A 24,643-nucleotide genomic window follows, 5' to 3' on the forward strand; every position below is an offset into this window, starting at 1 on the left:
CTTTTATTTGAACAAGTCTTTAGCTTAATAGGTGAAATCACCCAGAAGCCAGTAAACTTCCACTATCTTCATAATAGTGGGTTTAAGGGTATTGTGGTTGATATGTGTGGGAAGCAGATGTCAGGTAGGCCTAACTAGTCCTGAACTAGTTATCAACTAGTTACTAATAGATCCTAGGTCTTGGGCGTTACCTTGCCTCTATTGATAATGCTCACCGACCCTGGCAATGGCAATTAAAGAATATTTTAATTCTCTGTCGTGTGCACTTTCTACGAACTATTTCAAAACTTCTTGGAATAGCAGGAGATATGAATGAGCCAGGGGATCCTTCTTATACTACCTTTACAAGGATGAGAAGCCTTCTTGATTGTGAAACAGAAGCTGAATACTATCAGCTTATTGAACTTCTTCAAGGTGAGAACTAGTTCTAAACTAGTTATATAGAACTAGTTACTAACTAGTTCCAGAGCATGAATCACCAGAGATTGCAGCTTGGGCTGAGCACAAGCGCCATCATGTTATTGCAGCTGGCTTAAATAAAGCCTGCTCATTAATGCCACCTGAGTTCTTTCAACAGATTAGAAATATTACTAATGCTGTTGAGCAGAGCCACTATAAATCTTATTTTATGGGGGTTCATGAGTCGCTATTAGGGGCAGTGAAGGGGTAAGTTATAGACTAGTTTATAACTAGTTACTAACTAGTTTATTATACTTAACTAACTATATTAGATCGTATATCCTTGATCAACGTGATATTGATCAGTATCAGGCACGAATGGCCTATGGTACCCATCATTCATATCGATCAGATGATATAGCAACACGATACTGGAACAATGTCACCCGGCAGAGTATGGACTAGTCCCCAACTAGTTACTAACTAGTTACTAACATCCCCTAGACAGTCGGAAGCTGAAGCGCCGGAATGAAGGGGATATTAGAGATCMTGATAATATTCTCTTTGAGTCAAACTCCTCTGGTGGAATACGCTCTCGCAGAGGAAGAAGAGGTAGCTCTTATAGTAGAACACCAACCCCACGTTCAAGATCACGGTAAGTATATCTAGTTCTGAACTAGTTCTGAACTAGTTAGCTTATATCTTTTCTAACTTCTCTAGAACATCAACTCCACAAATACCGCGTCGACCAACCCCAAGAAGGTATATAAATCTATCCTTCCTATACTATAAAGTACTCTCACTAATCTTTCTAATCTTAGGCTATATTCCGAGTCTCCATCTGAGTATGTTTAGTAACTAGTCACTAACTAGTTGGCAACTAGTCCATTTTAACCTTTCTTAGATCTCCAACTCCTTACCTGGGTATCCCATCATCAAGTCCACCAAGGTGAGTTTTATAGAGATACTATTACTAATACTTACTAACATATTCTAGAAGTACACAATCACCGTAAGTCCCTACCTTAACTAGTTCCAGACTAGTTACTAACTAGTTGCCTTTCTATCTAGGCTACTACAGCGAACAGCTACTTCTAATTTACAAGTCCAGAATTTACAGATACAACAGGCTCAGTTAGAGGTTGAAGAACGTAAGCTTCAACAGCTTGAAAGGCGTCTTCAGCTTGAAGAGAGACAGATTCAGCTAGAGGCAAATCGTGTTGAGCTTAGAGAAAGATTACTCCAGGTTCAGATCCGGCAAAAAGAGGTTGCTATTTCAGGCCAGGAACAGCCTGGTACTCGTTCTTAACTAGTTAGGAACTAGTCCAATAGATTATATATACTTATAATAATTATTCTCTAGTCCTTGCATAGGGTAGGTATAAACTAGTTAAGAACTAGTTCATAATTTTATAGTAAATATATATATTAGCTAGTTCATAACTTATTAACTAGGCTATAACTAGTTATAAACTAGTTACTCTTATTATATATTATCTACACCTTACATATATATATAGCTTAGGAAACATAAGTTTAGATTTAGAAGTAGCAAAAGGATGTTTACATTCCAAACCAGTAGTAGGCTAGACTAGTTAAGAGCCAGTTATTAACTAGTCACCTCTCAAAAAAAGCCCACACCAGAACGCCAGTAACTAGGCTTACCTAGTTACAACACCTTTAAAAAAACAAAGAGAAGTTCCCACCAACTAGTTCAAAACTAGTTCACAACTAGTTACCATCATCTGATTCTTCCTCCTCACTCTCCTCCTCGCTCTCCTCTAGCTCCTTGGCCTTGCCCTTGTCATCCTTCTTGGCAAAGTAATCGAAATTCTCACACCATTCCTGGCTGTTTGAGGAACAGCAAGCTAAGAACTAGTTAGTGACTGGTTATGAACTAGTTAATAAGAGTAAGAACTTACTTCGAGTCTTCTTCCTCTTCTTGCATTCACCACAAGGAACACTCACGCCCATGCCCTTGACCATTTCTTTCATATTCTTAATATGAACCTAACTAGTTAGCAACTAGTCCTGAACTAGTTAGGGATTTATTAATAGGAGGTACTTACAGTGCCATCTTTCTTCAAGGGGAGAGCAGGCAGCTCTGGTTTCTCCTCCTCCTCAAGAAGCTTCTGGTACCACTCTGTAACCAGTCAGCGACTAGTTATAAACTAGTTAGATAGGGACTTACCGATAGCCTCCTGCTGCTCCTTGATGGTTGGAGCTCCTCCGCTGGTGGTATGAACAGTATACGTTTTGCTGTGTGCACTCTGAATATGCTTCTTGAGATTATTAAGGCTGGAGTACGCCTCCTAATAGAACTAGTTAGCAACTAGTCTAGGACTAGTTCATTAGGAATGTAGAAGAAATACATACCTTAGCCTTGGGGCATCCAGGTGCTCTGCAATAGACCTCTCCGGGGTAGACCACTAAGTATCCCATGGCCTGTCCACTAGTTAGTAACTAGTTGGTAACTAGTCAGGTACTTGACTTACATTTTCAGCAAATGGAGGGAGGGTCAGCCCCTCAGCACCGAGTTCAAGGTACTGTAGATATGCCTCCTATAGCTTAGTTAGCATTCTAACTAGTTTAGAACTAGTTGAACAGTCAGAGTAGTACTTACTGATTTTTTCACAAAGGTCATTGTGAATGCGAACTAGTTATAAACTAGTTAGTAAAAGAATATCAATGATATGTAACTAGATCTTAACTAGTTATAAACTAGTTGTCGGCCAGAATTGTGAGATAAAGGTGAGGTGATAGTAAGAGTCACCAACTAGTTCCTAACTAGTTAGGAACTAGGTGTGTCGCCGGAATGAGATAAAGGTGAGATGAAGGTGAGAGTATTCTGAAGTAGAAAACCTACCTTTAAGGTAATAGGAGGGAGTGAGAGAAAGAGGTAGGGAGGGTAATGATCAATCCACAACTAATTATCAACTAGTTGATCGAAAAAAAAAAAATAAAAGGGGGTGCCGGGGGGAGAGATGAGAGATGTGTAAGAAGGTAAGTTACTGTAAGGAGGTCAGCCGACCTTTAAAGTGGAGATTAGTCATGTGATCTAGGGTTGTCTCATTCACTGTGTCAGCTATCTTGGCACTAGCCGAACTTTTCCGAAAGGTCGGCTGACCTGTAGTCACCCACATGTACCACCTTGTACTCTCTAGATAGCTAAGCCATTGTAACGAACTCGCTGATCCTGTTCTCCCCATAGTGCTATCCACGGTGGAGACATGGAAATAAGACCAATTTGTGCGGGTCGTGAGGTCCGGGCAATTCTTGGTATAACCCCCTAAATTGACACAAGCATGCTAGATGAGGCGAAAGATTCTTCTGCCTAACACAAGGCCAGCCCAAAGCACTAAGTACTGTTGCTCAGTGGACTAAAAATAGGGAGGACCCTTGCGGTATGCCAAGAGATACCGCAGACTCGGTTTGACATAGCGGGACGAGCTTATTTGTCCGTAGCCAATCATTACATGCTAATTAATACAGCTAAACCGATCTTGGCTGGTATATTACGGTTTCTCGCATTTTCGCATCTCTCGTATTTCCCTGCTGGTTAAGCATGAAGTCTAGCGCAGCAGGGAGCGCAATCATCTGGATGGAGATGAATGAGTCCGGATGCGAGTGCGAGTACGGGTATTGAACCACTGAATTAGAATTTTCAAGGCAGCAGAATTTACTATGGCATTTGAATAGAGCACGCAAGGGTAAATGATGCCAGATCTCGACTATATAACTCCTATTCCCTGTCCCATAGACGTCTCTGAGGAATAACATCAACGCTCACTGCAAGGCTCTTACAATCGTCACCTAATTCAATCTTCTCCGATCTTTCCTCCGTCGTCTACTTCATACGCCATGGCCTCAGACAAGGATAACATCTACTTCTACAATCCCTCCCTCGGGGCATCCGTCCTCTTCACCATTATCTACATCATCCCACTCCTCTACCAGTCATACATGACATTCATCTTCCCCCGGAAAGCCCAAACCCAACGGACCAAATACTTCATCCCGGCGGTCGTCGGTGCCGCGCTTGAAGTAGTGGGGTATGCGCTCCGCTGCGCCAGCGTCAAGCAACCAGCGGATATCTCACTGTACGCCGTCTCCAACACCCTGATTGTCATCGCCCCGGTCTTTGTCTGCGCGAGTCTCTACATGCTTCTTGGAAAGTTGGAGGCTAGCTCGGCGGATGGGAGTGCCAAGAAGCCCGCGAACTTTCTCCGCGGGGGTTCGGGTAGATGGCTGCCGTGGGTGTTTTTGTCATTGGATATCCTTGCGGTCCTGACACAGGGGTCTGGGAGTGGGATTGCCTCCTCGGGGAGCTGGAAGGGGTCGACCAAGGACGCGGGGATTGGGGTGTTGATTGGGGGGTTGGTGTTGCAGGTTGTCACGTTTGCGGCGTACCTGGTTATTATGGTCTGGTTTCATTGGAGGGCGACGGTGGAGGGTTACCAGTTGGCTCATGGGGTTCAAATGGTCATGAGGGGGATTTATATTGCTGGATTCTGTATCATGGTGAGTACTGCTTAACATTTCGCAAGGAAGGATATTGCTGACGGTAGAAGCTCCGCTCTATCTATCGTGTGTTTGAATTTGCCTTTGGCATTGATTCGTACACGTTTACGCATGAATGGCCGTTGTATGCGCTCGAGGCTGTTCCCATGCTTATCGCTTTGTTGGTCTTGGCCTGGTTCCATCCGGCGCGATGGTTGGCAAAGTCTGGGCTGGAGGGAGAGGAGATCTCTCTGCGCAAGTCGTCAGGACTACGAAACACCGAAGAGCAATCTCTAGCTTGAAGATATGGGGCAAGGCCGACAGGGACGGGATTTTTTAGATCGATGCTTTGGGTTAAACGGAGGGCAACTGGCAATGCAAACATCCCTATGCAATGATGTCTATGAATTTGATTGTGATTATTGCGCTATTTGTCTTACAAAAGCTGTTAATAGATGACATGACATGTACTGCTCTCGTACCAGGGTGTCAATGAGTTCATTCCAACACCTGAACGCCTCCAGGCTCTGGGCACCCTAACCACGCGAGCGTCTCCAAGTCAAAGAACTGGGCATGCAGATTGGGAGTTACAACGTCAGACGGCGTACCGCGACTGCTTCTCGTAGTATTCTCATCTGCAGCTATGATTTGCATCGGTAACTCTATTAACTCCCGTAGCGAAGACGGTAGCTCGCGGTATATGGCATCGGCCCACTGATATACGACTGGGTCAGTAGCCAGGGACGTGGTGCCACTCCGCTTGTGCAGCTCGACATAAACCGGCCGCATAGTGAGCTCGATGACAAGGAAATACATGAACAAAGCTCGCGAGACGTGGTTCGCTGGTGCGATGAACATTAGAAACTCCCGATTCTCGGCTTCGTACCACACCGCATAGATCTTGGTGAGGTTGACAAACGCTGTGCGGTTGGAGACTGCGAGAGCTACAAGCGTCTCCCGTAGCGCTCGAAAGAAGCGGCGATGTATGGTGCTTTGAAGGAGCGGCTGTAATCTGTCTATTGCCGCGAGAAGACTGTCGATCAGGAGGGGACTGCTGACGGGTTCGTTGGCGAGCCCCAAGGCTATGTCGACCGCCTCCTCCGCTGTCTGGAGATGGAATAGCTGGCTTGTTTTGTATTTGTCCATGATACAGTTGGTGATGACTCCGCAGCCGCGGACCATGACTGCAAAGTCGACTAGGCCGTCTCGCATGTGGTATGCCTGGAATACAAGAGCATAGCACGTGGCCAGGATGATGTCCATGTCAGTTGTTGTGCATTCTGGGCCTTTTCCAATCGCTGCCGATAACGCTTTCAGTGCTTTGCCTCTGTGGATGATCGCCGTGGAGGAGAACTCCGATCCATCAGGCGAGATGAGGGAGTAGTGAGTAGCTCCTAGCGCGAGGATCGCGTGCATCAGATGGGGATACTACCGTGGAAGCGTCAGCTATAAGGCCATGGGACCTCGACAAGATAATCAATAATCACCTCGTGGGCATATTTGGGTACTTCTGTCGCCCATGTCTCCTCACTCCCAAAGGGCAGATGCGGGCGCGCAAAGACGAGGAAATGATGGAAGAATCGCAGGTCGTCGCCACCGACCGGACTGACAGCGAGTCCTAGTGAAGGTGACACCAGCTTGCCACTCTGTGATGATGCTACCAAAGCATCTCGTCGCGATGCCGGCTGCTTCCCTGCACCAACCCATTCCCGGACTTTGGACGGATAGACACATTCCATGTCTCGGTACATGCAGTTCTCGCATGCCGGCTTGGTTTCTTGACACTGCACTCGTTAGTGAACGTCGTTCCTGGAATCTGCGGATCAAACGTACCTTTACCCTCCTTGCTCTGCAGTTGTAGCAGCCCCAGCGAGACTTGGTATGCGGTCGTTTCTGTCGCTGATTAGTCATGGTTTTTCCTTGTTCTCCCGATTGTAAGTTCCGCCGAGCTGGCAACGCGGCCGTATTTGAAGCCTCAAGGTCTGAAGACAAGGGCGAAGTTCCGGACCTTGCCTTTACTTGAATATCCATTGAGCGTCTACCAGAGATCAAACAAATGATGATACCAATAAAATATTGATGAACGCGTCGAGATAAGCATAGGTGATGAAGAAGATCGTTGATGTAATCCAGGCAGCAACCGAATCTGGAGAATACGAGCTTTTCTCGGTCCCACCACCAATAACGATCATAGTGAATAAGCAGCTGTGACTCCCTTGACTCGTCGGGGGCGATGCTTCTTGGCTTTTCCAATGCTATGGTGAAGACAGCTTGCCCACTTGGCCCAGTTCTAATCTAATTCTTCCGTCCGCTCTTCGTTTTAAATTGGGCCCTATTTCTTTCGCTTTCTCCATACCTCTGTTCTGATTTCTGGTCTCTCCATGGATCCCTTCTCAACACTCCCACCTGAGATAATAGTGTCCATCCTTGGATTTAGTACCGACTTTGCCAGCCTAGATGGCTTGCTCAGAACGTCCGCCCGAGCGGATCAATTGTTTGGTAAATATTACAAGACAATCACTGAGCGGGTCATGAAGAATTGTCCGATTCTCTCCCATGGGCTACAGTACGAATTTCGCAGTATCATACTCCTCGAGTCAGATGGAACATTTACTCCCTCAAGCCTGCCAGAGCTAGTAGATGGCGATTACCCAACATCTATTGTGCCGTTTTCTCTCCCCACTGGCCATTCTTTTGGAGCCGTGCGAAAAGGCGTCAGTATAGCGGCGAGTATCTGTCACGCTGCTTCTGCTTGCATACATATTATTTTGGATCGTCTTATGGTTTCAGATCCTCGCCGTGTGATCGGCTCTCCCAGCAAAGCCGTTGAATGGATAGCGGGAAGATTATCCGAGCCCCAAAGCGAACCCATCCGGATCACATATCATCCTCCTTCCTGGGCTGAAACATATCGAACACATCGCATTTTGTGGACGCTCGCGACATTCAGTTGCGTTTTGCACGCGGCAAACATGCAATGGGACTGGTCTCTGGAGGACAAAAACTCTTTCACTGAGCGATATGTCAAAGAAGGCTGGCTGAGATGGCGTCTCGAAGAATTCAAAACGATCGCGGAGTGCTTGTGTCATTTATCCTAGCGAGACAATAACCCTCGACCACCGTTTCCCTTTTCTAGTGACCATTCCTCCGTTAGAAAAATCGCTCTCGACTGCTCCGGCACGTCTAATCATGCCCAACCCTCCAAAGAATCCAGACGCGGATAAAGACTGGGAAATGATTCATCACCGCGCCGGACGGCGACAAAATGGCGCTATAGGCTCGTATCGCGTCCTTTTCGCTGTTCATCGGTCTGTCAATCATCCTCTGATATATGTGGATTTCCAAGCGTTTCGACGCCTTGGAATCCCAATATGGGATGACTGGAGACTGCATCTAATTGGGTTGGTCAACCGGCCAAGGGATGGATTTTGTGCAGACAGTTCTGTTTTTGATAATCTGCCGAAGGGACTCGAAAACGTGCATCCGTCTTGCGCACTTTTCACATGGTGGAGCTTAGTAGAGAAGGGGGCATTGAGGAGAAGATCGTCCCTGCGCAGTCACCAGACTGATGATTCCTTATGTGACTCCTGTGGTGCCCTCTGCAGTAGTGTGTGTACAAATTTCTTGCTCGGTGGCCTACGTTGAGTGATGAGAAGGTCAAGGTCCATGAAGCTCAGAGTATGGTTTGACCATGCATCATCAGGGGCACATACTTCATCCGGCAATATGTCGTAAACAAGTGCAAGACAGGAATGACCATCCCAAAATCGTCCAAAACCTTCATCTGACCGTTACATGGTGTCCCCCGGAAAAGAGCGGTGGAGCTTGTTTTCAAGCAACGATGCTCTTTGGTATATGGAGGAGAGTGTGGAATCCCCAATTCCAAATCAAACCATTACCAGAGAGTACACGGAGATGGTCCGTCATCCTTGCAGGTGCCACGTCAACATGCACCCCAGCACTTAACCTCAAAATACCCCACGGTCATAGCAATTACCAACCGGTAATGTAATCCCCGCCATGGAAGTCGATGCTGAGACCCTCTTCAATGCACTCGGAGAGCGTTATGAAGACGCCTATGCCGATAGTCCCGGGCTGCTCCAAGTCACCGAATATGTGGTGAGCAAGCTTCCACGCAGCAGCCATGTCCTCGACGTCGGTTGTGGAACGGGCAAACCGGTCGCTGCAGCGATCGCATCGGCCGGTCACACCGTCTACGGCATTGACGTTGCTGAGAACATGGTGAGAATTGCAGCCAGCCAAGTTCCAGGGATATTCTCGAAGGCCGATATGCGAATCTACACTCCTCCGGTCAAAATGGACGCTGTGTTTGCGATCTACTCTCTCTATCAGATTCGACCAAGCGATGTTCATAAAATGATATATCGGTTCGCTGAGTGGTTGAAGGGGGATGGGATCCTGGTACTTGGTGTGTCGCCTTCCTCGGCCCTTGTGGGAGGAAAAGGCGTACATGACCCCGTCTGGGATTGTACGAGGTCTAAAGTAACGTGGATGGAGAGGCCGGTGTTCGAGCTGTACTTTTCCCAAACGGCTTGGTTGAATCTATTGCGCGAAGCTGGTTTTGCCATTGAGTTGGAGAAAATGTTCGACTACATATCCAAGGATCCCAAGCATACGCGGTCTGAGACTCATTATTTGATCGTCGGGAGGAAATCGTCGTCACATCCGTTGCTGGGACCGTATCCTTTGCCTGAAGGCCCTCCGGGAAAGTCAATGCGCAATGAGTCGGCTTGGAGACRTCTACAGGGCCACCTATTCTTAAAGGATGATGAGAGGATGAAGCTGTCCTCGATGCTGGAGGGCCATGGAAGGGTACTGGATATTGGTGGGGGGCTGAAAGGTGAGCTATTAATGCATTCTTCCTCGCTATATGCTGGCTTCTGATCCTCGCAGACTTCCTTGGCAAGGCCTCAGCAAGAACCAAGTCTGTGGACAATTTCAACAACCTCCCGTACCCAGATGCCCAGTTTGATGTCGTCATTGCAACTATGATTCTTGACTATGTTGATGATCTCCGCGGTTTCTTGCTAGAAGCCGTCCGCGTGGTTGACAAGTCATCATCGAATGCGCGGGTCATTCTGATCCAGGGTGCACCATATAATGAAGTCCAGAAATTGATGAACGCCGTGTGTACTCCATTGAGCGGCAAGAACACGGGACCCGCCCATCAGGGCTTGCTTCTTCACTCTGCCATGAAGATACTGATTGAGGTCGGATTCGGAGGGACTTCCCTCCATCCTCTCGGTACTTCTTATTCCTTTGACGAGAATAGTTCATCTGATCGGAGCATGGAACTCGCTGAGATGTTGCACAATATCTGGTTTCCTGGCGAGAAAGATCATGAGCAGATGAAGCGGGAGCTGAACTTCCCGTTAGAGAATCTTCTGCATGACCATCCCGGTTTCCTCCAGAATGAATTAGTGATTCTGGAAGCCGTGTTAGATGGTCATTAAGTCTATAAGCGCACACTTGAAAATGTGCCCTATTGTCTTTTGAACAAGATTGTTACGTAGCTAAAGCCATCGAACTACGAGACTGATCCATGAAGGTTGTAGTATTGGGACCTGTGATTTACTAGATGCAGTCAGTTTTGCTGTTTCTGGGTTCGCGCCCTATACACCGTTACATAACCTCTCCCCTCTGTTGTTCCAACATAAAAGACCTGACCTTGCTCTTTCAGCCTCTTTTCTCCTTCTTCCCCTTTCTTTGACTCCTCTGTAGGCTCCGCTAGGCACCAATGACGAACTAGCAGGGTGGTACCCACTCAAACCAACTTTTGGCATGTTCAAAGGCCCCAGTCTCCCAATTTCTTACTCTCACTTTCCCCTCTCCTCACTCTCAAAGAAGAAAGAACAAAACAACAATAAAAAAAAGCAGACTGATAATGACGCAAAGAACACGAAGCTGTCCTCGAAAACACCAATGGCAGGTTCAGCCTCAGCCTTAGCCTCAGCTACAGACACAAACGCAGACACAAACGCAGACGCAGACGAAATCATGCGCCTTGCCATCGCCCGCTTCCGTAGCAGAATGGTCGCCGCAAACCAAAAGTTCCTCCAGGACCGCGTCAATGAAATTGAAACGAAAGGTCTAGCAACTGAAGAGGGGAAGCGCCGCCGGCTCCGCGAGTACCGATGGATGAACTATCTCGAATGGGACGATGACGACCCCGAGACGCGCGGGAACCCTGGTGGGATCCGAATCCCACAGGAGACATCAGTCGCTGACCTCGATATCCCTACTATTCTCAACGCCCTGCAATCCCCTGAACCGGTTGACGGTGTGCTACCGCCCCTACTGCGCACAGAGCAGTGGAGGCAGATGTACCTTGATACAGTTCAGCGTGTGTGCCAGGCGCAGGCGGACGCGATCGTCCCCGAAGACGAGGTGGAGCTTGACGTCGCGTGCAATTACCACAGAGACCACAGGCCTATGACTATCCCGCGGTGTGACGAGCTAGCGCTGTTCCTAAAGTATGCGCAGGGGGTGGTGGACGTTGACTTCCGGCTCTCAGGCATTGCGCCGTTCACGCCGGCTTGGTCGACTGGAGTCAAGGACGAGGAACTAGATGGACTTAACGAGGGACAGAGACGCGACAAGTTGGCGGATCCGGAGCTACTGAAGCGCGAACAAGAGAACTTGCAGAAAAGGTTGGAATATGAAGTGTTCAATGAGTGTCTGAAGGCGTTTGTCGACGAGGACCTGGAGGTCAGGGCTGGCTTTATCACCGGTATTGGATTTGACCAGCGGTACGCATGCCCGTCGTGGTATAGTGCGTATGCATACTGCCGGCTGTTGACGGATGACGACGAGGACGATGACGTCCAGGATGCTGCCAACATCCGGGACTGGGGGTGGCGGGTGGTTGTTTTTCAGGCCGAGGTTGTCAATCCTAGCGTTCTGTACGACCGGAAGGCGCGCTTTGATTCTATTCCAGAATTCTTGGATTGGTACGCCAGCTGGCTGGACCATCTAGATGCACGGGGGTTGCTTTCTCTTCCTCGCCATGCTATAGGCTGTGAGACGGACTGCGAGTCGGACTGTGAGGATCATTGATGAATTATAATACTGCTTACTGAATTCAGGGCCTCCCTTTCACCTAACTAAACGTACGACCGATGGACATTCATCACCACCAATCATCCTTCTGAGAAACCCAGCTGCTGAGCAAGAGGTATCTGAAACAACATCATCCAAATTTGTCTTCAATCTCTTGTAGAATCTTGGGTATTGGCCCCCATTCTCAGGATGGAGACAAAGAAACATGGTTCTAGCGCAGTTCACAATCAATCAACTCTTTCAAGGGTACCACAAATCAATTTAGCCAAGTCTCTTAAGCAACCGAGCAAGGTCCATCTCCATAAATATCCTTCACAGGCTGGCAACAGGACCAAACATTCACAAAAATAACAAACAAGATCAAGGGTATCAAATCGAGTTAACAAGCAACAGATCTCTTCCTCACCAATCCTCGAAAGCAAAGTCTATACGGTAACTTCAAAAAGCCAGCACATGTCTCGACTGGTCAGAGCCTTCGTGTAGCAACAACTACAGCTCCGCATACTCTCTGATTACAACACACGGATCTCATCTTGGCCCAACGGCGCATGTTGACCAGGTATCCACGAAGCGTGCTGGACGACACTGCTTCAAGTTGTGAACGGCTCGTCTCGGTAAAGCCCTCCAGAATCTCATTTTCCCCAAACAAGTAAGCAAAGAGGAACGGGGTGTGCCCATACGCATTTTCAGCGCGTGGGTTTGCTCCAGCCTGCAGAAGTAGGCGGGCCAAGGCCAGTGAACGCAGCACGACAGCGAAATGTAGAGGGGTGAGTCCATCGTTGTCTTTGGTGTTCACATCTGCTCCTTTCTCTATGAGGAGGAGCACCATCTCCTCTCTTTCTGCTTGTACAGCAACGTGGAGGGGAGTGCGTCCTTTTGCATCTACAGCATTTATATCATCCCCGTGTTCGATGAAGGTGAGGGCGAAGTTGGGATAGCCGAATTCGGCTGCGTCGTGGAGAGCAGTTCGCTCTTGGCGAAGCTGCTTCGCGGGCTCCTCGGGCTTTGAGGGCTCCTGAGCGCGAGTGTCGTGTTTGGTCTTGTTCTGCTTCATGAACTGCTCAAGCTCTTGGGGGTTGGTCTGGTAGGAGAGTCTTTCCTTGAATCTGGACTGCATGGTGGCTGTTTGAGAAGCTTTGCGATGGGAGTTGCGTTAGGTTATCACTTGATTGATGAGGCGTACGACGGCGAACGAGCAAGTAGAGCGTACTGAGAAGAGAGAAGAGAACGACGGGGGACGTTCTCAGTCATCTCTTCCTGGGCATATGCGACTCAGAGTGACGTATACTGGTTACATACTGATGACAGCGTCATGTGATATCGTTTACCCTATATCAGAGGTTCCAGCAGAGCAGATACTCGGGGCCTCAGGCCTCAGGCAAACTACGTGAGCGCTATTTCCCTTTAAGTATGGCTGCCTTTATCTCATGCAGCCCGCACTAGGGTAGGGCCTTTAAACTGATCAGCCACCTCCTCACGGTGGCCTTATTTTTAACTCAAAGCTGACAGTCCAACAAAGAATTAAGAGGGTGCTAGGCTCTCCGAACATCTTGGGAGAGAGCATCAGCTTTCAGCATCCCTGATTATCTTAGGAGGGGGCTGAGCTACACTAATATATCATACTCCTAAGCAGTGATTGATTATTGGAATATCATATAACTATTAAAACTAGTAATATATGGCTTGGGTTTGGGTTGAATGGACTAGAGCTATAATAATTTATACTAGCTTTTCCATACTTTAATAGGGAGTAAGGATTATTATAATATTTATACTAGCAGCTGCTAATGTCTCTGCATGCCAGGGGGCCCCTAGGTAATCCTTGCGACCTTTTCTAAGTAATAGTGTCTAGATTAAATAATATACTTTATATAGCAGGGATCTAAAAAATTTTCTTATACTTAATAATATCAATATCAATTATTTTTAGGGCTTTTACCCCTACAAACTATATATAAGATATAGTCTTGTTATCTCTGTCTCTCAGCGCAGAAATCTTACCTTGATTTCGCTTTCTCGTCAAAGGGAGCCCGGAGCCCTAGAGAGTGAGGCTGATTACTACTCATTTCTGCGGATAACAAACCGAGCCTCTTATTATTATTGTTCTCAACCTTGAAACGCCACACGCGTAGCCAAAATGTCCATTGCAGCTCTGCCCGTGGAATTGATCTCAAAGATATGTAACTAATTGGATTTCCAGCAATTGGTCGCTCTGAGGTTATCATGCCGCGCATTGTACAAAAACTCACTGGAGAATTTCGCGGAGACCTTTTACCGAAAAATCCGTTTTATTGTGACGAGCGAAAGTCTCCACGAACTGGAAGAACTATCCAAGATAAATGGTCTCCGCGAGCACGTCCAAGAGCTATGGATGATACCCATTGTGTTCGATGGTACTGAAAAGCCCCTCGGCATGGTATCTATATCATCAAAAAGCTGCTGACAAGTTAATGGCGATGAGCTGGAAAGTCGGTATGCTGTCCATAAAGCCATGCTTGCGGATAATTCTAACCTGCTGGAATCAGAAGCGTTCAGTGTTCGACTTCGGGAATGCATGGATCGATTTAAGAATCTCCAAACAATAGGACTCGCACATTACAGAACGGAATTTTTGCTTGATCCACGGCAGCAGACAGTTCCATTCCTGGGAAGGCGACAGATGATGAGCCGGATTGATTTTCGATTCGATGTTTACAGCCTGCGAGCCTTTACCCATACCAATCAGGATAGCCAGATAAGGAAACTGAACTCCTTGGCATTGTCGAAGCTTTTTCTTGCGTTATGTGGCTCAAGCTGCAGACCCCGAAAGCTGTATACCTGTGATTCTAATTTCTGTGGTGATATCGGCCCCAGAATTGCCCTCTCTGAAGAACAATTCGACTCTCTACTGTCTACTTTAAAAGCCCTAGAGGATCTTCATTTATGTATTGATCTCAATGAGGCGGCTTGGCTGAAATTTTTCACGAAGCTTGCACCTCAACTGGAAGGACTGGTTTTGTCGCAAGATCATATGCCTTTTTATCTTGTTCAAGATGAGATGCCTGCCTATCCAGCAAAACGCTATGTTGGAAACATGTTCCATGACATTAGCTTCACTCGACTCCGAGAGCTTCATATTCACGAGCTTGATATCTATTTCAACTCTTTGAAATCACTATTGCTTAGTGTAAAGAAAAATCTGGTCACTCTTACACTTGAACGGGTGACAATACGCAGCGAGGAGTTGAGAGCTGCAGAAAATCCTAGGTCGCAACATAGCGAGTCTCCCAGCCACCAAGAAAATGAATCGTTTGTACCAACATTGCCATCATTTCAACCAACACTGCCATCATTTTCACCATCGTCATCGTACACACCGACCGTAGCCCCGCCGGAATATGGACCAGCCCCCCTACCAGTCCTGCCAGCATCTGACACAGCATGGGCAGAAAGTGCACCCCAATTCCCACAGCATTCCTCGACTTCCGAATCCTCTGAGTTGACAACAGAAGAATATCCAAGCGCAAAGTGGTTATCTACTTATCACCCATATTCTCCACCTGAATATGCTCGAGGTTCACTCTGTCCGACCTGGGAAACCCGAATGGCATGGAAACGCAACGAAGAAAAGGTGACTTGTGTGTCTAGCCTTTTGGAAACTTTACAGAACGAGCTATCTCTAGAAACACTCTCATTGGAAGATATTATCTGTGACGGCAATTATTATTATTTCAAAAGAGTCAACAATGGAAACGAACAAAGCGGCCGGGTGGATTTTGACATTCGCAAAGCTAATCTTCCGTTGAAAGAATGGATTTCCCGTTTGAGGCCAATTGCTCACTGTCCGGGTAATCGCATTCTAGACCTCAAGGAAGACGAAGGTTAGTAGTGCCTCCCTATTTAGTCCCTGCGGGTACTGATGGAATCTAGAAATGGAGGATTGGTTCGACAAAATGATAGGAAAGGACAGCAGGTCATTCAATAGGTTGGACTGTGACTGCAAAAGAAAGAAGAAGCCGTTGTGGGGATGTCCTTTTGGATGTCACCGATATTAGGAAAAAGTCAGTTTGCATTTATCTCAATAGCTTTGCAAATAATTGTGCTCTGGTACAGTAACGACCGTTACTGCCTTCCATGCCGGAAACACAGTGATACTCCTTTACTCATGCAGCCCAAACTAGAGCAGGGCCTTTAAACTCATCAGTCGCCTTCTCACGGTGGCCTTGTTTTCAACTCGAAGCTGATAGTGGTCTGGGAGTCTAGCAAACAGTTAAGAGGGTGATAGGCTCTCCAAACATCTTGGGAAAGAGCACCAGGTCTCAGCGTCCCTGACTGTCTCAGAAGGGGCTGAGCTACATTGATATATCATGCCCCCCAGCCAGGTATTGATTGTTGGAATATCATTTAACATCAAAACTGGTAATATATGGCTTGGATTTGGGTTGAACAGATTAGAACTACAATGATTTATGCTAGCTTTTTCATACTTCGATGGGCATTAAGGATTATTGTAGATATATACTAGCGGCTGCTAATGTCTCTGCGTGCCAGGGCCCTGGGTGATCCTTGCTAGTCAGGGGCGGGGCTCATGGGTTGCTGGAATTTGCAATCCAACGGGGTGGATCCGATGAAATGACGAAATAATACTACAGCAGATACTCATGGTGCCAATAACATTTCAGAGAGGAGGGGAATATAATGTAGGTATTAGATATGAAGCTGTGCGACTGTAGACTTAACCTTCGGCTAGCCTGGGCCCGTCCTTTCTCCAACGTGGCCTTTTCACCGATCCAGCTGAACAAGACACGTGTAGGTCGCTTTGGTCAGCAAACGGCGGTGAGATGTCCACAGATTTCTACATCTAGCAATTGACATTACAAATCATGTTATTCTAAGTTGCACCGCAAAATTCTATTGCTTTGTAATTCGGGTGGATTAAGATCTTCGGCCGCGGGAGGTCTCGTATTGATGGCGGGGCTTTGATGTTGGCCATGTTGGTGAGGATTCAGGATAAGTATAAATGAGCAGGAAGTCCATCGTTTAGCAGAAGACAACCACAGCAAAGATACAAAATCAATTACTACTTGTTTCCACTAAAGACAAGCAAAATGACCTCCTCTCTCTACACCTATACCGTGCCCACCTACCTCAAGGGCCTGGAAACCCTCACCCTCCTCCTCAAAAAGGCTGAAGATTATGCCAAAGAGAACAACATTCCCCTCTCCGACTTCGTCGAGGCCCGTCTCTACCCAGACATGAAACCTCTGAGCTTCCAAGTCCAAACCGTCAGTAACACTTCTAAGAACTCTGTCGCCCGACTCGCGGGCACCGAAGTCGTGCCTATGGAAGACAACGAGACTACCTTTGAAGAATTATACGCTCGCATCAACAGGACCATCGAGGTGATCAAGGCTGTTGATCCTAAGCTCTTTGAGGGCAGAGAGCACAAGCAGTTCGATGTGAAATTTGGCCAGCACGAGGCGACCTTTACTGGCGAGTCGTACGTGAATCGGTTTGGGTTGCCGAACTTCTTTTTCCATTTGGACATTGCGTATGCAATCTTGAGGAGTAAGGGAGTGCCGCTCGGAAAGTGGGATTATCTCAAATATTTTAGTGCGTGATCTACTGTGGTGTTTTGTAAGTGGAACAAGTTGAATAGACGGGATGAATCATAAGTCGTTACACATTATGCTACAAATACAGATTCTGAAACAAATATAGTACATAGCTTGAACATGACAAAGTAACCACTATGACCTCCCATCGTAAATGACCAGCGTCTGATCAGACATGGCCTGTCCTCGTGAGTGGCCTTGCCATKGACAGCCAGGTCAGAGTCAAAACTTACGTCCAAGAGGCTTGGCTCTCTTCGAGATGGACTTGGCCTGATACTGCTTATGCTTGGCCAGTCGCGCCCTACCAAAGTCAATCAGTGCTCCTGTACGGAATACCACTGGTACGCAGCCAGCAAGAACTTACTCTTCAGCCGCCTCGTACTCCAGTCGTTTCACATGGTCCTTTGCTTCGCGCACCGCCAACCGGGATTCCCTCAGAGCCCGATCGGCCGCCTGCTCTGCAGACTCGGCTCGGAAGACCTGTTCCTTGGCCGCCGCAATAGAGGGGTCTTCATGTTGTCGGCCGAGCAAACCGCGACGCTGCGTGTGTCCGCTCGAGTAGCTACCCGAGGAACGGCGAGAGGAGTAGCTGGAATGCGAGTTACGACCACCGAATAACCCGTGGCTGCGTTGGTTGGGTTCCTCGATGCTACGGGCCGAGGAGGAGGAGCTGGATACTGAATTGCGGTGGAAGAGAGGCATGTTGCTCTTAGTGGATGAGATAGAGGGCTCGCTTATTAGGATTATTTTTCGTTGACTAGATGATAGGCAAGGATGAGAACTGCATTTCATGATGAACAGATTGTGCGATAACTATATAGACAATCTGCATCCAGTGTGACGTCAAAACGATGATCGCATAACAGCCACCATCATCATCCTGGTGGTGTGCTGCCCTGGTCACTGTGAGCGAAGCAATACATATGCGCTTCGTTGATTTGACGGCGGTCATATTCTCATCAAGTCTTCCTCGTTGGTCCTTTCATCGCTCGATCGTKGTCGTTTTGCTTTCTGCCTGACATCATCATTTTTGGCCCGGTTATCCTCTTTCCAGATAACCGCCAGCTTATAGCCTATGCCGCGTAAGTTCACTATTTGTGACACCACTTTGACGAATTCGACGCAAGAAGGCTGTTTGCGTTTGACAGCTTGAAAATAAACCAGAGGAGGTTATCGGTCATTGTCGACGATGATGGGACAGTGGAGGTGGCGAGTGTCACGGTGATCGACAAAGATGCCGTCACTGACAACGCAGCGACCAATTGATTGGATGCAGCAACGGACCATCTTAACCTATCAGTGTCAGCAATACTTGGTTAGTTTGCCCCTTTGGAGATGAGCGAGGCTGAGCATGAAAGAGCGCTAATTGAGGCTGACACTGCGAAGTGTCATTATTGTTTTGATCTTGACAAGTGAAATGTCGGTGAGTCATGTGATGAACGTCTTGGAAGTCTTACTCACGTGACATTGTTGCCTGTTGTCAGCCGCCGCCTAGACTCTAGACTCTAGACTCTATCGAGCTTCTAGGTAGACCCTAGCCTATCTGCCAGAAGCCTCAGGGAAATATGTACAATGCAGACGGCCCCCAAAGGCCCAGAGTGACCCACGCACGAGCCTCCAGAGTCTACTTAAGACCATTGAAATCTCTGATCACAATGGCCTCGACTCAATCATCATCGCATCGCTCCCTTTCATCATGGCGTCCAACACCGCCCTCTCCCAGACTGTTCAATCGCTAACTCTCAGCAAGATGCGCGAGCTGGAGAAACTGCGCAACGCTTATCAGTCGCGTAAATCTGAGATCCTCAGAGTATCTGCTGCCTGTGACCATCAATTCGACAGATTGAGACATCTCCTGGCTGGCACCAAAGAACTCTATCCCGGCGCCTCTACGGATGTCACCATCGGCCATATCGAACGATGGCTCGATCAAGCCAGATACGACTCGTCGATCCCCTCGAAGATGATAGAGGGGTTTGAAGAGACCTTGATTTCTAAATTGGACGCCCACAGTCGCAAATTGAGTCTTGCCGATCTCTATGCGCGCTTGCTGACCGAGTGGATGAGTCCTTCAAACAATACGAGCAACCCCAAAGCCAAGGATGATTCTGACGACGAAGATTTTCATGTTGTGGAAGAACGCCAGAAGCAACGTCTTCAGCAACTATGCGACCAGTTTGAAGCCGTCGTCTTCGAGCCGCGTGAGACCAACGAACAGGAGATCCATGCCTTTCTTGGAGACCTCTTCGTTGAGGATCAGGGGAAGTTGGCGCTGAACAAACTACGGAGCCTTGTTAAGGACAGATGCGAAGCAATTTGGACAGCTGAGGAGCCGTTCAACCAGATTTCTTTGTCTAATTGCATTAAAGGCCTGCTCACTCAGGAGTTGCTGAGTGACGGGAAGCGAGCTGTGCTGAAAGACTTCCTGGGCAACAAGGTTGCTATGACTGAGATTGCAGATGTCCTGAATATGCGATACGCAGATTTGAAGAACTGGAACTGGCATACTGGTGAAAAGGGTATTGCAGTCCTACCGCGTCAGCAAACGAACGGCAAATACCGCGTCTGGGTAGACGAGGACATCCTGGAGACCATCTTCGCCGAGTTCATCGCGCTCAAGTTCTGCAGCGCACTCAAGCACCTTCTGGAATATATCATTACACATCACAGAGTCTGGAAATTCTCTCCAGGTCCGCAGAAGACCGAGCGCGACATTCTCCGCCGTCGTTACTACCTCGGTCCCCGCCCGTGGAGACTTAATAACGTGGACAACCTACGCAAAGGCGAATACCAGTCCACGTACTTCCTCTCACACTTGCCCGGCTCTGACACGTCACTCTTTGAGAACGGTCCTACATATGACGAAGCAAGCGACGATGAAGGCGCTGGTGCAAGGCTGGCGCATAAGGTCGGACCCAACGAAAACATCAAGCAGCGGATACTGCGCAAGGTTGCGACGGAGACTCTCCTCCACCAGCATCTTCATGGCGAGGCAGCTGTGATTCAGTCTGATATGAAATGGTACGGGACCGGTCTTCCGCACAGCACCCTCTTTGCGATTTTGAGATTTATCGGCTTTACCGAAGAGTGGATCGATTTCTTCACAAAGTACCTTCACGCGCCACTGAACATGGATGAGGCCTGTGATGGCCGGACCCCTACCGGCCCTCGCATGCGGCAACGCGGCGTGCCTCTGGCTGGCGCAATGGCGAAACTCATGGGCGAGCTTGTTCTCTTCTTCATGGACATGACCGTGAACCGCGAATCTGGCATGTTGCTCTACCGAATGCACGATGATTTGTGGCTGTGCGGGGATCCAGCCAAATGCGTCCAGGCATGGGAGGCCATGCAAAGATACGCCAGAGTCATCGGCCTGGAGTTCAATCTGGCGAAAACTGGCTCTGTCTACCTCGCCGAGTCCAGAGACGCCAGCATTGCTGCTCGACTACCCAAAGGGCCCGTCACGATTGGATTGCTCGTGCTTGATCCCAACTCTGGTAACTGGGTGATCGACCAGGCGCAGGTGGATGCGCATGCTCAGCAATTGAAGCAGCAACTTGAATGCTGTGATAGCGTCATCTCCTGGATCCGCACCTGGAACAGCTGTATCGGCCGCTTCTTCACTAGCAATTTCGGCCAGCCGGCCTTTTGCTTCGGACGTGACCACGTCGATCTCATCCTTGCCACGTACGAAAAGGTGCAGAACACACTCTTCAATACCGACGGTCGCGCTTCAACAGTCACGGAGCACCTTCGGCACATGATCGAGGAACGGTTCGGCGTCTCCGGGATCCCGGACGCGTTCTTCTTCTTCCCGGAGCAATTGGGCGGCCTTGGTCTGCGGAATCCTTTCGTCTCAACGCTCCTGGCCCGCGACGAGCTCCCCTTCACCCCCGTCCAGCTTATGAACGAGTACAAAGAAAACGAGAAGCAGGCATATCTCGACGCCAAGAAGGAATTTGAGCAGCTGACCGAACGCGAGCGCTTGCAGCGGTATCAGGAGGTCCTCCACGAGGCAGAGTCTGGAGCAACCCCTGTCATCCATAAAAACGAATTGAATACATTCATGTCTTTTGAGGAATACAGTCGCTTTAGGGAATCCACCGACAACCTCCTGAAAGATTTATACACAGACTTGATGGATGTTCCGGGTGAGACTGATATCAAACTTACGGAAGAGGTCTCCAGTGCGCTGGGAAAGGTGCAGTCTCAGTTCGATTACCCGGTGGAGGATAATGAAATTAAATGGATGCTGCAGCTATATGCCGAAGAGCCGCTGAGACTACTTGGGGGGTTGAGCCTGGTCGACAAGCGGTTCTTGCCTGTTGGGGTGTTGGCGATGGTCAAGGGCAAGAGAGTCACCTGGCAGATGGTGTTGTGATTTATGACTGGCGATTGATGACTATTTGTACTCTGCATTTACTGGCGCCTTAGCTAAGGCTCCATTCAACTATGTACTCTCCCCTACCTCCATCCCGTCTGCAAATGCCATTCGCATAGCCCAGCTACACCTTAACCACACCTCCATCCTCCGAATCTACCCTCGGTAGACTGTCCTCACTCTCACGCTCCGTAGTGTCGGCTAGCCTCCCAGCCCTACAACAAATTAGCACAATTACTCCCATCGCAAGTACCACTCACCTCTCAGCCTTCTCCCTCTTCTCCAGCCCAACCGTCACATACGTCGATATAATAAGTATAACCGAAAGAACCGTCACCGTGATAAACCCCTTCCGGTACCGCGGCGCATCAACCTGCTGCCAAACAACCTGCGGCAACCACGCCTGAAAGACATACGCCATCTCATTCATGCTGCCCACCACCAACGCACGTTCCTCGTTATCGTCGGCGCATATCTCATGTGCCCATCTATTGCGTTTCAGTTTGTAGGTACACACAGTGAAAGAGGGGGCGGGACGTACGCCATTAGAAGACCACTTAGTCCGTATCCTGCCCCGGCAATTATGTAGCAGGTCCATTTCCAGCCGGTGGGGATATCCCATATAGCGAGGGAGGTGTAGGAGATGATGTTGATTATCTGCACCGTTAGATTGGCAGGCCTACTATGTATAAGTGGGAGCTTACAGCGCCGAATATAACGGGTGGCCATCGTTTGCCGCCGAGGACGGAGTCGGACGTCCCTATCTTGTCAGAAGGTATGGCAGGTAGAGGAGGGAGCTGCTTACAAGCGTAGATTAGGGTTGTCACAACTTGAACTGCCCCGGTGGTAGTCGGATAGGCATTAATCTGGCCGACAGAGTACTTGGGGTCTTTCGAGTTTTTGAGGTACCTGTTTGTTGATCAGTATATATATATGTAAACAATGACAGGGGATAACTGCTCACTGTTGGAATAAAGGCTGGGACCCTGCAGCACCATTGTTGAAACACCTGGCCGTGTCAGCTGTCAGCGCCATTCGGTCTCAGTGAAAATAAACGTACAAATACAGCAGTGTCAGTAGATAGATATGCCACGACGAGAATATCTTCTTCAGCTTCTTCGTGGTCAGAGGCGCTCTATTCTTCCGTCCTTCTAGCTGCATTCGCTTCTGAGACAGCGCGACTTCCTGCACACATCAGCATGTCTCAACTTCTGCAACAGCAACTCAACCCACCTCCTTGGTCAGATACCACGGGTCCGAAATCTCCGGCACATCAGGCAGAATAAAGAACCCACTCAGCGCGACCGGAAGCGAAATGACACCGTCAATTATAAACAACCTAGACTGTCAGCTTGACCCGCGAGGATGAGCTGCAGTCGCAACATACCATTGCCAACCCTTGAATCCGCCCCTGCCACCAAGATGATATACGCCTGCCATCAGGTATCCAGAAAACATACTCGCGATTCCACTACTCGTATGAAAGATGCAGGACCGCTTCGCCAGCTCGTCTTTGCGGTACCACGAGCCAATAATGTACTGCATGCCAGGGTAGAATGTGCTTTCTGCCAGGCCTGTTGCTGTTACTACCCACCCTACAGTGGGATCACGATCAAGATCACATACCGACAAAAAAGCGCAGGACATAGAATTGAGTAGGGGAGTTACATCGCGCCATTGCGAACGTCAGAACCGTCCATAGCAGCTGTCTGCGTTAGCATCGAGCGGTCCCAGCTAAGCCGTAGAAGATGGTACATACCTCCATCGCCGGAATCCAATATCGGGGCCGGATGCGCGTGAGGAGCAAATTGCTGGGTATCTCGCCAATCACATAGCCGACCGTCCAGCAGGTCTGCATGTAATTGAGCTGATTGCCGTACATGCCAAGGTCTTCTTTCCTATACTCTGTCAACGACAGTCATCGAAATTGAGGATAAACCACCTACATCCCAGAGACAAATGCATTATTGATATTAACTTGATCGAGGTACTTGATGAAATACCCTTCATCTACCGTCAGCTTGTTTACAAAATTTATGGGTTGATAACGTATACTAACCCAGGGAAGCGAATGTCAATATAGCTGTGTCCAGCTTGAACAGCAACTTGCGCTCTTCGGGCGACTTGTCGAACGTGTCCCAGATGTAACTGACCCATTTCCGCTTGGGCTGTTCCAGCGGAACATCATCGACGACTCTTTCGTCGATAACTGCCGGTGAGGGAGCCATAGATGTAGATAGTTGTTGAGCAGTTTGCGTGGCTCTTGCTAGTATTAGAAACGGTTCTTCAATCCGGAGTTAAGAATCAGCGCATTTTTAACGGCCACTGTCATTGAACAAGCTCTACCGGTAGTTGACAATCAACTTTTATTACATCCAGTCGACTCCCGCTGAGCTTGTTTCTAACTTGAGCTACGGGTAGGCCAAGGTGGGACGTTGTAGCTAGGGTGGATTCCTCATTGTCGTTAGGGCTTGCGCAATTTCGGTTGAGATAAGCATAGACATGTTGTGAGTGGTCATGTCAAGAAGTCTGCAAGACGCTTGCTGACTCGCTCGTGGTAATGGCGAGTAACCGGCTCAAAGCTCGCCATACGATTGTTGGATGATGTGCCAGCCACACAATGCAAATCGTTCCTTAGCGTCCAACTACGTACACGTGGGGTACAGGAAAGTACGCAGGAGAGTTGGGA

At 48.4% G+C, this 24,643-nt stretch overlaps 10 protein-coding genes across 10 annotated transcripts; 5 read left to right on the forward strand and 5 right to left on the reverse strand.

Annotated features, from left to right (window-relative positions):
* Nucleotides 1-2,130: 2,130 nt before the first annotated feature.
* On the reverse strand, nt 2,131-3,043 carry Asppvi_005537 (uncharacterized protein; the record flags this gene model as incomplete). The annotated part of the gene is made up of 7 exons (XM_043301456.1): nt 2,131-2,267; nt 2,322-2,409; nt 2,469-2,542; nt 2,591-2,711; nt 2,776-2,844; nt 2,895-2,960; nt 3,023-3,043. The coding sequence occupies 7 exons, from the start codon at nt 3,041-3,043 to the stop codon at nt 2,131-2,133; spliced, it is 576 nt and encodes a 191-aa protein (XP_043157391.1).
* Nucleotides 3,044-4,260: 1,217 nt separating this feature from the next.
* On the forward strand, nt 4,261-5,201 carry Asppvi_005538 (RTA1 domain-containing protein; the record flags this gene model as incomplete). The annotated part of the gene is made up of 2 exons (XM_043301457.1): nt 4,261-4,920; nt 4,971-5,201. 2 exons carry the CDS (start codon nt 4,261-4,263, stop codon nt 5,199-5,201), a joined length of 891 nt encoding a protein of 296 aa, XP_043157392.1.
* Nucleotides 5,202-5,397: 196 nt separating this feature from the next.
* Asppvi_005539 (Zn(II)2Cys6 transcription factor) lies at nt 5,398-6,930 on the reverse strand (the record flags this gene model as incomplete). The annotated part of the gene is made up of 3 exons (XM_043301458.1): nt 5,398-6,327; nt 6,387-6,683; nt 6,733-6,930. The coding sequence occupies 3 exons, from the start codon at nt 6,928-6,930 to the stop codon at nt 5,398-5,400; spliced, it is 1,425 nt and encodes a 474-aa protein (XP_043157393.1).
* A 1,989-nt stretch (nt 6,931-8,919) lies between these two features.
* Nucleotides 8,920-10,373, forward strand: Asppvi_005540 (uncharacterized protein; the record flags this gene model as incomplete). The annotated part of the gene is made up of 2 exons (XM_043301459.1): nt 8,920-9,760; nt 9,814-10,373. 2 exons carry the CDS (start codon nt 8,920-8,922, stop codon nt 10,371-10,373), a joined length of 1,401 nt encoding a protein of 466 aa, XP_043157394.1.
* Nucleotides 10,374-10,842: 469 nt separating this feature from the next.
* Nucleotides 10,843-11,976, forward strand: Asppvi_005541 (uncharacterized protein; the record flags this gene model as incomplete). Its single annotated transcript, XM_043301460.1, has 1 exon — nt 10,843-11,976. The coding sequence occupies one exon, from the start codon at nt 10,843-10,845 to the stop codon at nt 11,974-11,976; it is 1,134 nt and encodes a 377-aa protein (XP_043157395.1).
* Nucleotides 11,977-12,445: 469 nt separating this feature from the next.
* Nucleotides 12,446-13,096, reverse strand: Asppvi_005542 (ankyrin repeat domain-containing protein; the record flags this gene model as incomplete). The annotated part of the gene is made up of 1 exon (XM_043301461.1): nt 12,446-13,096. One exon carries the CDS (start codon nt 13,094-13,096, stop codon nt 12,446-12,448), a length of 651 nt encoding a protein of 216 aa, XP_043157396.1.
* A 3,970-nt stretch (nt 13,097-17,066) lies between these two features.
* Nucleotides 17,067-17,579, forward strand: Asppvi_005543 (DUF1993 domain-containing protein; the record flags this gene model as incomplete). Its single annotated transcript, XM_043301462.1, has 1 exon — nt 17,067-17,579. The coding sequence occupies one exon, from the start codon at nt 17,067-17,069 to the stop codon at nt 17,577-17,579; it is 513 nt and encodes a 170-aa protein (XP_043157397.1).
* A 163-nt stretch (nt 17,580-17,742) lies between these two features.
* Asppvi_005544 (uncharacterized protein) lies at nt 17,743-18,275 on the reverse strand (the record flags this gene model as incomplete). Its single annotated transcript, XM_043301463.1, has 3 exons — nt 17,743-17,753; nt 17,807-17,874; nt 17,938-18,275. 3 exons carry the CDS (start codon nt 18,273-18,275, stop codon nt 17,743-17,745), a joined length of 417 nt encoding a protein of 138 aa, XP_043157398.1.
* A 994-nt stretch (nt 18,276-19,269) lies between these two features.
* Asppvi_005545 (uncharacterized protein) lies at nt 19,270-21,954 on the forward strand (the record flags this gene model as incomplete). The annotated part of the gene is made up of 1 exon (XM_043301464.1): nt 19,270-21,954. One exon carries the CDS (start codon nt 19,270-19,272, stop codon nt 21,952-21,954), a length of 2,685 nt encoding a protein of 894 aa, XP_043157399.1.
* Nucleotides 21,955-22,078: 124 nt separating this feature from the next.
* Nucleotides 22,079-24,182, reverse strand: Asppvi_005546 (putative MFS transporter Liz1/Seo1; the record flags this gene model as incomplete). Its single annotated transcript, XM_043301465.1, has 13 exons — nt 22,079-22,169; nt 22,215-22,442; nt 22,496-22,611; nt 22,659-22,714; nt 22,760-22,863; nt 22,919-22,963; nt 23,015-23,139; nt 23,188-23,293; nt 23,342-23,528; nt 23,581-23,659; nt 23,714-23,852; nt 23,901-23,958; nt 24,014-24,182. 13 exons carry the CDS (start codon nt 24,180-24,182, stop codon nt 22,079-22,081), a joined length of 1,503 nt encoding a protein of 500 aa, XP_043157400.1.
* Between the last annotated feature and the right edge of the window lie 461 nt (nt 24,183-24,643).

Source organism: Aspergillus pseudoviridinutans (assembly GCF_018340605.1).
Source record: "Aspergillus pseudoviridinutans IFM 55266 DNA, scaffold_4, whole genome shotgun sequence".
In the NCBI taxonomy this organism is placed as follows: Eukaryota; Fungi; Ascomycota; class Eurotiomycetes; order Eurotiales; family Aspergillaceae; genus Aspergillus; species Aspergillus pseudoviridinutans.